At 33.0% G+C, this 14590-nt stretch overlaps 1 protein-coding gene and 1 long non-coding RNA gene across 2 annotated transcripts; both read right to left on the bottom strand.

Annotated features, from left to right (window-relative positions):
• Window positions 1-208: 208 nt before the first annotated feature.
• On the bottom strand, window positions 209-9608 carry LOC101895322 (protein cutoff). The gene is made up of 4 exons (XM_005186351.4): window positions 8995-9608; window positions 4950-5097; window positions 4678-4879; window positions 209-486 (listed from the first exon to the last, which is right to left on the bottom strand). The coding sequence occupies exons 1-4, from the start codon at window positions 9512-9514 to the stop codon at window positions 277-279; spliced, it is 1080 nt and encodes a 359-aa protein (XP_005186408.3). The 5' UTR covers window positions 9515-9608; the 3' UTR covers window positions 209-276.
• LOC131804349 (uncharacterized) lies at window positions 7351-8988 on the bottom strand. The gene is made up of 2 exons (XR_009343098.1): window positions 8746-8988; window positions 7351-8682 (listed from the first exon to the last, which is right to left on the bottom strand). It is a non-coding gene; the product is annotated as an uncharacterized LOC131804349 (long non-coding RNA).
• Window positions 9609-14590: the final 4982 nt, after the last annotated feature.

The raw sequence follows: 14590 nt of genomic DNA on the forward strand, positions 1-14590 counted from the left end.
TACATTTTTTGTAACTTACCTTGTCATATTTCACTGCATAAAAAACAGGTTCCCATTTCTGATTTTTGTATATACAATGGAATTTTGAATACACATTCTGACAATGAGATGTTGTATACGTATATTTTTGAACATATTGTAAACATATGTTTGCATGCCTTTACCTTCGTAATTCTACCATGAACGCAAGGTTGTTTTAAAGAGCATATTTAAATTTCACATATTTATGTATTTGGTAACACTTGAATTTATTTATTAATCTTGTTGTAAATCACTTTAATTGTTAACAAAATCGGCATAATATTTTGGTATAAACGTCTTATCGGTTCTGCCATTGTATATCTCATATGTTATTTTTTTGGTAGGTGGATTAAGTTGAAATTCATACACTGTCTCCAGAGAGTTGACACCATGCATAAGATTCTCGACTTTCTCCAAAAATGCATGTAAAAAGCCGAAACAAACTTCTGGTTCCCAGGGATAATTCTGAAAAAAACGTAAATAAAAATGAAGGAAGATATAAGGATATTAAAAAGATTTTAATATAAACAAAATTGACAGCCCACATTATTTGACGTAGAGCGTCAAAATTTAGCAGAACAATTTGTATTGTGTCTAGGATGGTTGGTATTGAAAATGAGATATATCGGTCCACGTTTTGGTATAGTCCCCATATAACGGTACCTCCGGACATTCGTTATTTCGATGATTTTTGCCACATTTTTTATGGATTTGTCTAAACATTGTAATTTGTTGGTCATAATGGGTTCTAGCTCTGATGGCGTAACATTGCATGTATAAGTCCACGTTTTGGTATAGCCCCCCATATAACGGTACCTCACGATATTCGGTATTTTGATGATTTTTGCCACATTTTTTTTCGCATATTTGTCTCAGAATTGGTATTTGTAGATCATAATAGATCCTAGTTCGTGTGGCGAAACATTGTATGTATAGGTCCACGCTTTGGTATGGCCCCCATATAACGGTACCTCCCGATACTCGGTATTTTAATGATTTTTGCCACATTTTCCCACGAATGTGTCTAAAAATTGGTATTTGTGGGTCATAATTGGTTCTTGTGTTTCCATTACCCCAAAGTGGAGGGTATTAAAAGTTTGGCCGAACTTAATGTTTTTTTACTTGTTTTTTATACCAAATTTTATAAAATTTGAATAATTTTTTCAAAAAGGTCAATTTTAAAATTGGCTTGACAGTTCATTGTCCCTGCTGTTGTGCCGATGCGACTACCTGTATTCTTCTTGGCTTCTGCCATTGGCTGGCTTTTTCGTAATAGAACAAAGAAGTTTTAGGTTGAATTAGTGCCCTTATACTTTTTCACCCTTCGTTTTTTGTTGTTGTTTTGCGAAAAAGCTAGTAGATAACTTAAGAATACGTTTAAAAACAAAATCTCTACTCTCTGATAATTGACCAATCACAATTAATTTGATGCTGATGATATTAGTACATTTTTGTTTATATCTCTGCCAAATAGCCAAAAATGATCTATGGAGACATTTTATATGCAAGAAAATAATCATGGTAGAAGAATATAGGCAGATGCATCAACGCTTGGGATCATTGATATGCCAAAAAAAATTAAACGTCTTTTCAAATATATGTAGATTTTTATATGTTTTCTTATACGACGTTATTATATAACGCGTTTTTCAACAACGTTTATAAATTGAAATAATTTTTTATTTCCAAAATTGGTTTGACAGTTCATTGTCCCAGCAGCTGTGTCGATGCGTCTACCTATATTCTTCTACCATGAAAATAATACATCTTTCAATGTATTATCATGCGCAGATAAAATTTTAAAGCTGCAAGCATGGCACAAATATAGAAGCTAAAAAAAAGCTACCACCTAATACAAATTTTTCTTTTGGTCCCCCTCATGGTAGAATAATACAAGCAATATTTCGTATTGTTGTACAACAAACGTAATAACAATCACATACTAATTTGTTTTTGTACGTATTACGTACAGGGTTATATGTCCAAAAATGTAAACAAAACAAGTCATTTTCAAAAAAAATATTTTAATTACAAAAACATTCATTTTTGGATTATTGAATTGAAAACTGCAGAAGAATATTTCTTAACATACCTAATTTGCTAGCGAATGCTTTTATATCATTCCCCTGATTAGTTGTATAGTTGTTAGCTTTAGGTCCAAATTTCTCAACACTTCAAGCATTCGCTAAAAAATTCGTGGTAACATCCTTTTCAAATTGAAACCAAACTGCATATATAGATACAGTATTTTCCATATTGCAATTTTAAGAAACATATTAATCCGGTATGCAATCTGCATACTAACAGAAAGCATCACTGTGTCCAGCATTTGTACGGCATTAGTATTGCGGTACACTCCACAGTCGCAAATGTTTCAAGAATAGCGTTAAGCTGGGAATACATAAAGCGCTTATTTGGCTGGCTTAAGTCATCGGCTGGCTTCTTCGGAAATGAACAAAGGAGCCTAGGGCCAAAATCGAACTAGGTCAACCTAAAACTCCTTTGTTCATTTACGAAGAAGCCAGCCGATGACTTAAGCCAGCCAAATATGCGCTTTATGTATTTCCAGCCTTATTTATATTTTGCATTGAAACAATTATGGTAAAATTAAGAAGGTAAAGTCATTTCAAATAAGCATTCCCATCTCTGCATTTCCTGTAATTTACCTTGTCACATTTCACTACATAAAAACAGGTTCCCATCTCTGATTTGTTCGTGTACAATGGAGTTATAAATACAAATCTTGACAATGAGATGTTGTCAAATGAATAATTTTTGAAAAAATTGTAAACATATGATTGCATAGCTTTACCTCCTTGGTTCTACCATGGAAGCAATAAAGAAATAAAATTTTATTTGTTCATGATATTACCATGGTAGAACTAAGAAGGTAAAGTCATGTATACATATGTTTACATTTTTTTCAAAGTTATGCATTTAACAACATCACATTGTCTAAATTTATGTTCATAAATCCATTGTATATACCCAAAATCAGAGAAGGGAACTGTTTTTAATGTATTAAAATTTGACAAGGTAAATTACAGAAAATGCAGAGCTGGGAATGCTTATTTATTTCATTGTACCATGGATAATTGGAATATGCAGTATTTTCCTTGCAGAGGGTCACCACTGTAAATAAAAACTTATTTTCCGAGACCAATTGTCTCCATATTAGGTCTTTTGATATATCATCAAACATCAGCTGAGCAGCATTTATGGTCTACTGAGGGTGTATTTAAGCATACGGGGTTTATACTCTGGATCTAATGAAACCAGCGTGTTAAGGTGAGAATACAAGAAACGCTTTTTTGAGTGGCTTAAACTCCTTTGTTCCTCTACGAAGAAGCCAGCCGATGACTTAAGCTAGTCAAAAGAGGCGTGATCAAGTCAGATTGATTAAATCGTAAAAACATTTTTCACAATATCCATTTCTTATCATAACTATTATTCATCCCAAAATGTAAAATGTATTCTTCCCTATTTCAACAGAATTTGAACATTTTCAATATTACTCAAATCAATTCATCTGTTCCACAACCTGCGAGAGTATAACATAACCTCTTGCAGTTCTGGAACAGTCCAAATACATAAGGCTACCAGCTGGTTACAATTTTTTTTCTGATTGCCCGACTTTGAAAAATAAAAAAATCAATATCAATGACTAGAGAAATGTAGAATGCGCCGCTAAATATTAATCTGTTTTGCTATGAAGTTGAAATTTTGAACTATTTGGACCATGTTTATCAATGAAAATTTTAGGCTTTTCGTTCTATTTCGCCTTAGTAACTCATTTTAAAAATCAGGAAAAAATATCAAAAAAAGATGAGAACAAATTGTTGTATTTAATTTGAATATTTCTAGCCTCAGGGCTGAATTTTAGTAGTTTTACAAAACCGTTCTACCTCCTTGTTGTACCATGCATACACATATAGAGCATATGTTCCAGTACCTGCAAGAATGTACTAGTTTTGCAATATTTTGTCGTTGTCAAAACTTGTACATTCTTGTAGATCTGGAACAGAGCAACACAAAAACTGTGTATGTGTTTTGACATTACGAGACCACTATGAGAAAACATTCAGGTAATTTGTATGAATTGTCTGAAAATGGGTAAATGTACCATTTTCTCTTGTAGATAAATGTCGTATAACACCCACATAACGGCACCTTTTGATATTTGGAGTACCACAAGTTCCCGATAATGTATAGCTATTACATACACCGCTCAATTTAGCAGAAAATCATAAGATGCACGTAAGACCAGTCGATGAAAAGCTATACGTTTAAAAAAACCCAATTTAACTCGACGTCGAGTAACTTGCTTCCTGCTTTTCGGTCTCATTTCCGATTGCCTTAGAAAATGTGGACATAAAACAAATTGTATGTGCCAAAATAATTGATCTGCCCCAGAACTGCAACAACGCAACAATTTTTACTACGATAACCCATTTTTCCTTTATGATATAAAAAAATGCAAAATTTTAGATTTTAGCAGGTTCTGGGCTGGATTCTTGTTCTATGAAAATATGAAATGAAAAATATTACTATATAATATTTTTTATTTGAAACTTCTTTCCTCTATAAAAGTTTTCATTTCACATTTTCATAGAACAAGAATTGAGGCCCTGGAATATGGAAAATAATTATGATTACCTTTGGTATATCCGACACTTTACAGTGTTCAATGGGCTTTTTGACAATACCCTCTTTGTCCTTACATGCCACATAGATGTCGTCGACATTGCTTAGACGGGATTGAATCCAATATCGCAAAAATTTATATTCTTTCTTTGACCATTCCCACATTTGTTTTGAAAAAACAAAGCGGCATTGGTTCAAGAGGTCCATATCATTTCTAAAAAGTAAGACATGGAAAAATTACATGTTTTACACTGTGATCTGAAACTATTTTATAAACCACTTACATGTTTTCCAACATTTTGTCGGATATGATGCCCTGTACCTCTCCGGCATAAAGAAGAGAAAATTTCCCTAAATAGGCATGATGTAAACAGCTCAAAGCAATGTTCATATCAATCGGTTGATCCATTTTTGGTAGTTCATCGGGAGAGTCTGCAAACACCCATAGAATATGAATATTGTAGTAAGATAGAATAATAAATGTCCCAGCAACAAGTTTGCACAAACAAGTTAGAAAGTGCCAGACATTTATATATCCTCAACATTTGTACATCTGAACATGGCTAGTGCCATACAGATAGGACGTACATATTCATCTTAATACTGGATCTAGTTTCGGTAGACCAATAGTTATACTTTCGCTCCTGGCGTAAGTTTGTTGTATATCAATATGCTTGTATTATATCGGGGACTCGATTCGTTTTATAGAACATATACTATTAGTCACATATTACTTTACACCCTCTTACTCAAAACATTTCACATTTTTGAATTTGTTTCTTAATATGTCACAATTCATGGCATAAAATTGTCTGAGTTTTTACATTATTTTAATTCTGGATCATGTTATCTTAAATATAATGGGGAAAGAATTACAAATTTATACAAATTAGATACTAGATTATAACAAAAATAAAAACTACTACAATTTTTACGTGTCACATAATACTTTACACAAATGACATTTTTCATTTATTTTTCTAGAAATTCACCAAACAAAGCTTCTATTATAGTTTTACCCGAACTTTACAGAGCGGGACTGAATATTATACTTTGTAGGAGTTTTCGTGTAGAAAATATATCAACTTGAACACAGTTTTTAAATTTGATGCCATTCGAAGTATCATGGTTTGACATTTGAATAATTGTTATTGTTTGCTAGTGGAAGGAACGAGGTTAGTAAAAATGGAGCGCTAAACAAATGAACAACACATTCTTATTGTGAAATTGTATTACCTAAATGGTGAAAGTTTTTCGGTTACAGTTCTCAAATTTTGATCAATTTGTAAAAACAACAACGTGTTTTGCACTAGTTCGATCGATGGAAATATTAGGATTTGCAAAGTTGGACGGGTGTAAAACCGTTTTTTGAAGAGGCACGTACCAAATGAAATATACCCTCTCTAGCCATATAGCTGAGGGTATAAAAATTTAAAAAGTTTACAACGAATAGTAAACTTAATAGAGAGGGCAAATTCTCTGTCCCCAATTATTTTGGCATTTTCGGATTTAAGATTTCTTGAAATCCTTACATTTTAGGTATATACGAGAATTATTTCGGTAGAAACTTTTGGCCCTGTTTTAATAATAAGTTTAAAAACTCCCTATAATCGGGATCATAGCAAATCAAAATACTCACTTAGACATAAATACTTATCATAAATTTATGCACTCGGCCCAGATTACATTAAAACTTCAAATCTTACCAAGGAATTCATATATATTTTGAACACATTTTAGGCTTAAAGTCATACTTGTCACGAGTTTGGGCAAATTCATAAGGACGACGTTGACAAATGGCATTGTAGACCTTTTTTGTCGTACGAAAACCTTTGTAGATATATTTTCTGCATTTTTACACACTCCACCATTCTATGGAGGGATATTAGCTTTGCCATTCCGTTTGTAACTCCTCCAAATAATCATGATGGGCCCTACAACGTATATATATTCTGGATTAGAACAGTGTTGGCTTGTTTGTTCGGGATACCGTAGTATTTTGTTGTTGCAAAATGGTCAGGCTTAATCCCTTTATTATTGTTTTTATAAAAACAACCTTTGTTTATTAGTGGAGAGCGATGGTAATGTTTACCAGGGGGTAAGGCAGGGAATACCTAGGTTTCGGAAAGAGCCAATTCTCATCAGTTACCTTGTTTTTTGTCTGGGATATTCTCCCCAGAAGTTATTTTAAAAATAACTCCTATTACAAAAAAAAATCTTTTTTTACCCAAGTGACAGGATCGTAAGCTCAATAGAAGAGGAAACAAGAATTAAAAAGAACTAAAATTCTTTTGGAAAATCTTTTAAATCTAACAACCGCACTCATAAACATTTTCTTCTTTCTTCACTTGTTATGCTTTCGTTTAACATAACCATGTATGTTGGTTTTGTCTGTTACAACAAAAACTCCTTCGTCGACCGTGCCTCGTCTATTAATAGAACAGTGTTGGCTTCTTTGTTCTGGGTCAGCGTGAAATTCTAAGACGATTAACGCGATGTCAGTCTGTCTGTCAGTTGTAATCACACTATCTTCCGAACGAATTGAGTTTGAAGATTAAAAATTTGCACACATGTGTATTTTGCCACGTTAAGTCCATGTCTGTCCACGTTTTCGTACAGCCGCCATATATAGCGGTACCTCCCGATAGTCGGTATTTTGATGATTTTAGCGACACCAATAACCTGTATCATTTCAAATTATGTATTCGAAGATTGTAATGTGTACTACAGCTTATGCTTAAAAATTTCGGACGCAGGTCCACGTCTTCGTATAGCCCCCATATGACGGAACTCTCGAATATTAGGTATTTTGATGATTTTGTGCACATTTTTCAATGGAATTGTCTGAAAATCCTCACAAGAAGTTCATTCTAAGTACTTTCCCCTGAAATAGAAATATCCATATAAGTCCACGATATCGTATATTCCCCATATAACGGTACCCCCGATATTCTGGTTATTGTAGCTACATATCGTATAGCCCTCAAAGCCCGGCCGAACTTACTGCTTTTTTACTTGTTATTTCCTAGGATGCTGCATTTTGTTTAGAAAAATCCTCCAAAGTAAACTATTGAACCCCGTTTCGTAAAGCACTTTATTTTTATCGATACAACGAAAATTTGCGATAAAAGTTCTTGTAAAACTGTAAAAGAGAGCAATACAAAGCTTAACTAACGATAAAGTACCGTTCATCGACGATTTTCTGGAAAAACAAATGGACAAATCACATTGTGTAAAGTATTTTATAACACTCGAAAATTGCATAGTTTTTATTATACCCTGCACTTTGAAATGGAGGGCATATTAACTTTGTCATTTTGTCTGTCTGTCTGTTGAAATCACGACACAGCCCACGTTATTTGACACAGAGCTTTAATATTTGGCACAATAGTTTGTATTTTGTCTAGCATGGTTGGTATTGAAAATGAAATATATTTTGGTATAGCCGCCATCCTCCTGATATCCAGTATTTTGATGATTTTTTCCACATTTTCCACGGATTTTTCTAAAAAATATTTGTAGTTCGTAATGAGTTTCAGATGCGGTGGAAGAACATAAAATGTCTAGGTTCGCAAATATAACGGTAGCCACATTTCTCATTTACCCACGAAATTGTTTCAAATTTGGTTTTTATGACTTGCAATATATAACAATCCTTGTAGTATAAAATTGTCTGACGTCTTCACTCACTTTATGGCTTTTGAAAAGTTTAACTGCATTAACCAAACGGTCTTACTGGTATTTGTATTTTAAAGTGGAATACGTTTGAATCTAGATACTTTTATACAAAAATATTTTCTTTACCCAATGGTGGAGGGTATTAGCAGTTCGGCCCGGCCGAACTTAATGTTTTTACTTATTTATTGTATTGTAATTTAGTGCCTAATTTATATAAATTTATATTTTTTCCCGCATCTAAAATTCGACGTACCGTACACAAATATTCAACTTCCCCACTGTGGTAAAATTTTTTGTACGTCCGTATTACCCGAATATGCCGGGTGCTTATCTTTAAATCTACCAAATAAAAATAAAAAGTTGTAAAAAGGATCGGTTTCAATATTCTCCCGATTGCATTACCTGTTTTTACTTTTAACACAAAAAAAATAAAATTTTTCAATTGTCAATGTTGAAATTGTTCAACTATTCAAATTTCGTACGTCCGACGTATTTAGAGAACTTTCATATAAATACAACAAAACACCAGACAATTTTATGCCATAAATTGTGAAATCTTGACAGAAAATCGAAAAATATGCAATTTTTACAGTGTGCAAAGTAATATGTTACAGTATGTCACATCGTTAATTTTTATTTAAAATCACGTACCCGCAAATAAACACTGTTCTAAACGTTTATGATGGAATTGTTGCGGCGTATCCATATCAGCAGCCGGATCGCCTGCCATGTACAAGTTCCCATTGTGCCGGCTTACCAGTACATGGGAATTATATTTTCCATAGCAAAATTCCATCAATAATGTTAAAACACGGCGACTGGTGTACACTGTAGTTGCAGTAGTAGGCCTCTGATAAGTGGTCGAATCTTTCATGGCAAAATTTAAAGGCATATGAAGTCTAGTAGCTATACGCGAGTTAATAACAGGACACGCTTTCTCAAGGCCCACATTCAAATCTATTGGATAAAGAGATGGTTGCGGCTCTTTGAAGTACTTGATATGTTTGGACGGTTCAAAACTTTCGTAGATGTACGAATACAATCCCTCAATTTTTGGTGTTTCAAAAATAGTTTTGGATTTTTTAAACTCCAATAGATTATGCCCGTTAACTTGCATTAAGACATTTGGTTTTTCCAAATTTTCCATGACGCTGTAGTGCAATTTTTTCATTTTTGTTTTTAGTTCACTTTACCCGCACAGTTTAAGAGCAACGCACAGTCTATTTTTCAAAATGTTATGTCGCAGTATTTAAGCGGTTGGTATATATATATATACAAAACAGTCACTTTTTATCGGGGAATCACTCAATTGTAAAGAAATACATGACGCTAGGCAATAAACGTTTTACTCATTCTCTGATATGGAATTGATAATAATACATAATAGAACAGTGTGGCTTGTTTGTTCGGGATACCGTAGTATTTTGTTGTTGCAAAATGGTCAGGCTTTATCCCTTTATTGTTGTTTTTATAAAAACAACGTTTGTTTATTAGTGGAGAACGATGGTAATGTTTACCAGGGGGAAAGACAGGGAATACCTAGGTTTCGGAAAGAGCCACCAATCCTCATCAGTTCCCTTGTTTTTTGTCTGGGATATTCTCCCCAGAAGTTATTTTAAAAATAACTTCTATGACAAAAAAACATTTTTTTACCCAAGTGACGAGATCGTAAGCTCAATAGAAGAGGAACCAAAGAATTAAATAGAACTAAAATTCTTTTGGAAAGTCTTCTAAATCTTACAACCGCACTTATAAACATTTACATCTTTCTCCACTTGTTATGCTTTCGTAATAATATATTTCATAATAATATATGGTCAGGGCATTTTTCTTTTTCCAAAGAAAATAAATACAAAGAGAAACAAGTAAGAAAGCGGCTAAGTTCGGGTCAATACTTCTTAATTAATACCCTCCACCATTTTCAAGGATCTTGAACATTTTCCAAGAAATTCCTTCGAAAAATACCGCTCAAAGTAAAAAGATACCATGGACCTATATAGACAATTCTCTTCCAGAAGGTTAAGTGCTCAGAAGTAACTCCTTGTGTGGATTTTCTGACAATCCCATTGAAAAGTGTTGCTAAAATCATCAAAATATCGAATATCTGGAGGTACCGTTATATGGAAGCAATACGAAGATGTGAACCGGCATACGCAATTTTTGTCATAGGCTGTAGTACTCGTAAATATGAAATAATAAATACGTAATATGAAACAATTCCGGTAAAAAATGTAGCTAAAATCATCCAAATTGTGAATATCGGGAGTTACAATTCTCTTCTAGAGCGTAAAGTATTCGAAGTAACTCCTTGTGTGGATTTCTAGACAATTACATTGAAACCTTTGTCAACAATCATCAAAATACCGAATATCGAGATATACCGTTCTCTGGGGGATATACGATATCGTGGACCGATGTAGGCCATCTTCGACCTTCTGACTCTAGCGTGATTACAACAGACGGTTTCACAGAGCTAAATCATCTTAGAATCTTACGCTGATAAAGAATTCGATGAGTTACAAATGTTTTCGTTCCTTTAGTAAATTTTTTCGATCCTTTTGGAACTTGCTTCCCTGTTTATGTAGGTAAGACCTACATAAGGTCAGATAAGGTAGTCTTTTACAAATGTTCGTCCCCAAAATTGACTTTGCGGGAAAGTTAAAAAAATTGAAACAGCACCTTCTTGAAAACGTTTGGAGGATCTGCTATTTATTTTACAATGTCGTCATCTATATATATAAATGTAAGTTGTGTTAGTTACTACGCTTATAACTTAAGAACCGCTGGATTAATTTTAACGATTCACACAAATTCGGAGTTGTCTACTCTCCGAAAAGGATAATATCCAAAAAAATCGCGTACAAATGTGATATATTAACATTTTCATTTTGACTTTTCAAATGTACAATAGTAATGTTTTATTTTGCATGATTTTTTCCCATTTTGACTTACTTTTTTCTAATGTACATTTGTAGTGTTTTTTTATATTTTATTTTTGAATTCGAATATTTATACCAATTTATTTAATTGACTTGATTTCTTGAGAACTGAAATTGATGGCGGGTTACATGGAAGTGTAGTAGCGAATTATGTGGTGGCGAAACGGAATAGATGATATCGAAATAATTTAACGCGGTCACACCAAAGTTAAAAGATAATTACTTTTTCTAAATCGCTGAAAAATCATGAAAAAGAGATCCCATTGCAAAAATCAAAAAAACATTTTCAATGGAATCGAATTTTAAAGTAATAGTACATTCTATTGACAAACTTTGTAAGGAAGGATCTTAAAACATTTGCTGTAAAAAATCAGCGAAAAAGTTGAAGACTTTTTCAATTTGTTATTCTTTTTTTGTCAATTTTTTTTTCAATTTGTATTATCATATTGAATTCAGTGGATTTTTGTGAACAAAATAAAGAATAATTTTTCACTAAAAAAATTAAATAAGTGCGAAATAGGATGTTAACTGACATCTACCTTTCAACTCCAGGGCCTACATCGTGGGTTAGCTGGAAGATGCGAACACATTTAAACAAACAAAAATGACCGAAAAAGCTTAATGGGGCTCATTTCAAAGCGTGACAATGATCCGTCCAATGAGAGCTCAAAATGCAAAATTCTTTGGGAGAATAATAAGTAATATACCAATATTGAAATAAAAGGTGCAAAATAGTAGAGCGAATGGGACTTTTAGTAAGAAAAGGTTTTATATCCTTCCAGAAATTCTTCCTAAACATTCAAAATACCTAAAATCACTTTTGCAGGTCTTTATATCGATCATAACTCATGGATAAGGGAACAACCCGATTTCATATTTATATAACCATCTATGATTTAAGTTATTTTTGGGGTCTTGGCCGGCCACTTTTTTCATTTTTTGGCCCTTATTTGACATTTTTGTTTCTAAGGGGGTAGATAACCTCTTCGCATAAAATTTGAAATTTTCAGAGTAGGGCCCATATTGGTATTGACCACATTCATCAATTGATTTGGCTAAAAAAATTTATTTATGCCACCCTGGGGTAGGGAACCATCATACAGATAATTTCCACATAGGAATTTATTTAAGTAAAGTCCCCACATTGGAGTATCCCCAAGTCCACTTTCACATCTAATGTGTGGTCAGAAAAGAAAATTTTGTATTCTATTGAATTTTTAACCCCCAAGAGAATATTGGTTGGGAACGTAGATTTGGGATGTGCATCCATATGAAATAAATTGTGGAAACATGAACAAATTACAACTATAAGAAAGTAGCACGGGACCGAATATTTGTTGAATCGTCATTGAATTATACTATGATGAAAAATATGGACTTTATGGGGTCTCCAACTTACAATTTAAATGGCAAATAAAATTAATTCCCATCTTATCATTCTGCCCTCAATTATGAGGTGGATAAAACTATTTTTACTTATTTAAATCACGCGAAATGCTATGACATGCTATATTGTTCTGCTATATTTTTGATTTGACCTCTATTTGTCATCTTGGATTATAAGGGGTAGAAGAAAGTTTTCAATGTAGGTCGATGTTTCGGAGTAGTGCCTATATAAAGAAGGTACCTCCTAATTTAACCACATTTCAAAGAATTTGGCTAATAATGCGTATTAGGGGGGTGAAAATCTTACACTAAAATTTCAACATATCTACAAATTTTAGAATTTTTATCCATGTTATAATACCCTCTCAAGTCCACCTTTTGGCGGACAAACAGACTGACATGGTTAGGGGGACTTATGAGGACTCTAATGCACAATCTAAGTTGCTAATGGGTTTAAAAAAGTAATTAACTTTGGCTATTCTTAAATCATTCAGCCCTCAATTATGTAGTATACAAAATACAGCAAATTCCAAATTACTGCTCATTTGACTGGAAGATTTTGCTACGATTTTTACCATATTAAAAATTAATTTGATCCCTTATATGGCGATAAGATTGATATATACTTTTTAATAGATTTGTATAGCACATCCACACAGTTGAAGCCCACGGTTTAAATATTGAAGCCCACTGGTTAAAAATGGGTACAGGTATTTTAAAACACTTTAAATCGACATGTACGTGAACACTTATATCAGTCATATCTGTGAATAATTATGCTTGGGAAAATATGCATAATAGACAAAAACTACGGGCCGGCAACGCGGACCGGGCCAGCTAGTAATAGATAACAATAAATAATGGATATTTTGAATTTTCAAATAATAGGTGTGTCTGGTTACCCTAAAATTTGTAACAATTGTTACAAACTGTTACTGGAAGTCGTCAGTTAACCCGCAAGTTCTGCAAAAGAGAACGGCCGGAGAGAGAAATTTTGACAGTTCTTTCAGTGAGTGTTTACAAATTCTTGCTGGACAAATTTCTTCCTGCAATCACTTGCCACTCTTCTTCTTCTCATTCATCGATATTCAATCAGATGCATGGTAGAAAAATACAGGTAGATGCATCAACGCTTGGGAGCATGATATGTCAAAATTTTTTAAATTTCTTTTCAAATATAAGTAGATTTTTATATGTTTTCTTATACGACACAAATCGTGGGTTGTAAAGATATGAACAATTTTTACAAATTTAAATAATTTTTCATTCAACATTTTTAATTCCAAAATGGGTTTGACAGTTCATTGTCCCAGCAGCTGCGTCGATGCGTCTACCTATATTCTTCTACCATGATCAGATGTTTTCTATTGTTTGTTTATTTCTTTTTGTTCTTTAAATTTGAAAATATTTTTTTTGGAATTAGCAAAACTAATTGTTTTTGGAGAACAACTTCACAAAATGTGAAAACCGTTAATATTAACATGTAATAAGAAAATAAAAGACTGTTTCCAACATTTTTAAACAAACGCCAACAACACGTTTAAAGAATTCCGGGGGACACATAAAATCTATCTTTCTTTTATTGCTCATATTTTTATTTTATTGCTAAATTCCTTTTCATTTAAAAAACTTGTAAAATTAGTGTTGATTAATTTGTTTAAATTCTTTAATGGGGGACAAATGGGTTTGTTTTGAAAGTCCGGGTTCCAGATCCGGATCCACTTACCCGATATAGACAACATAGTTACAGTAAAATTATTGATTTTTTGCACACGGATTTTTTTTTATAAAAACCCCAAAAAGTCGAAAAAGGTCCCATAATGGAGGTCAACCAAATTGATGCCAAATTATTGCTGACACTCTTACCTTTTCAAAATGATACAATTTACGCTAATACCTTTTCTGGGTGCAGAAATATTCTC

This window comes from Musca domestica, unplaced genomic scaffold (genome assembly GCF_030504385.1).
Source record: "Musca domestica strain aabys unplaced genomic scaffold, Musca_domestica.polishedcontigs.V.1.1 42, whole genome shotgun sequence".
Classification (NCBI taxonomy): Eukaryota; Metazoa; Arthropoda; class Insecta; order Diptera; family Muscidae; genus Musca; species Musca domestica.

Coding starts and splice junctions, on each gene's coding strand:
- LOC101895322 (XM_005186351.4), bottom strand. CDS start 9,514: ATGAAAAAATTGCACTACAGCGTCATGGAAAATTTGGAAAAACCAAAT. Junction 5,098..8,994: donor AGAACAGTGTTTATTTGCGG/GTACGTGATTTT, acceptor GGGTGTTTGCAG/ACTCTCCCGATGAACTACCA. Junction 4,880..4,949: donor GACAAAATGTTGGAAAACAT/GTAAGTGGTTTA, acceptor CTTACTTTTTAG/AAATGATATGGACCTCTTGA.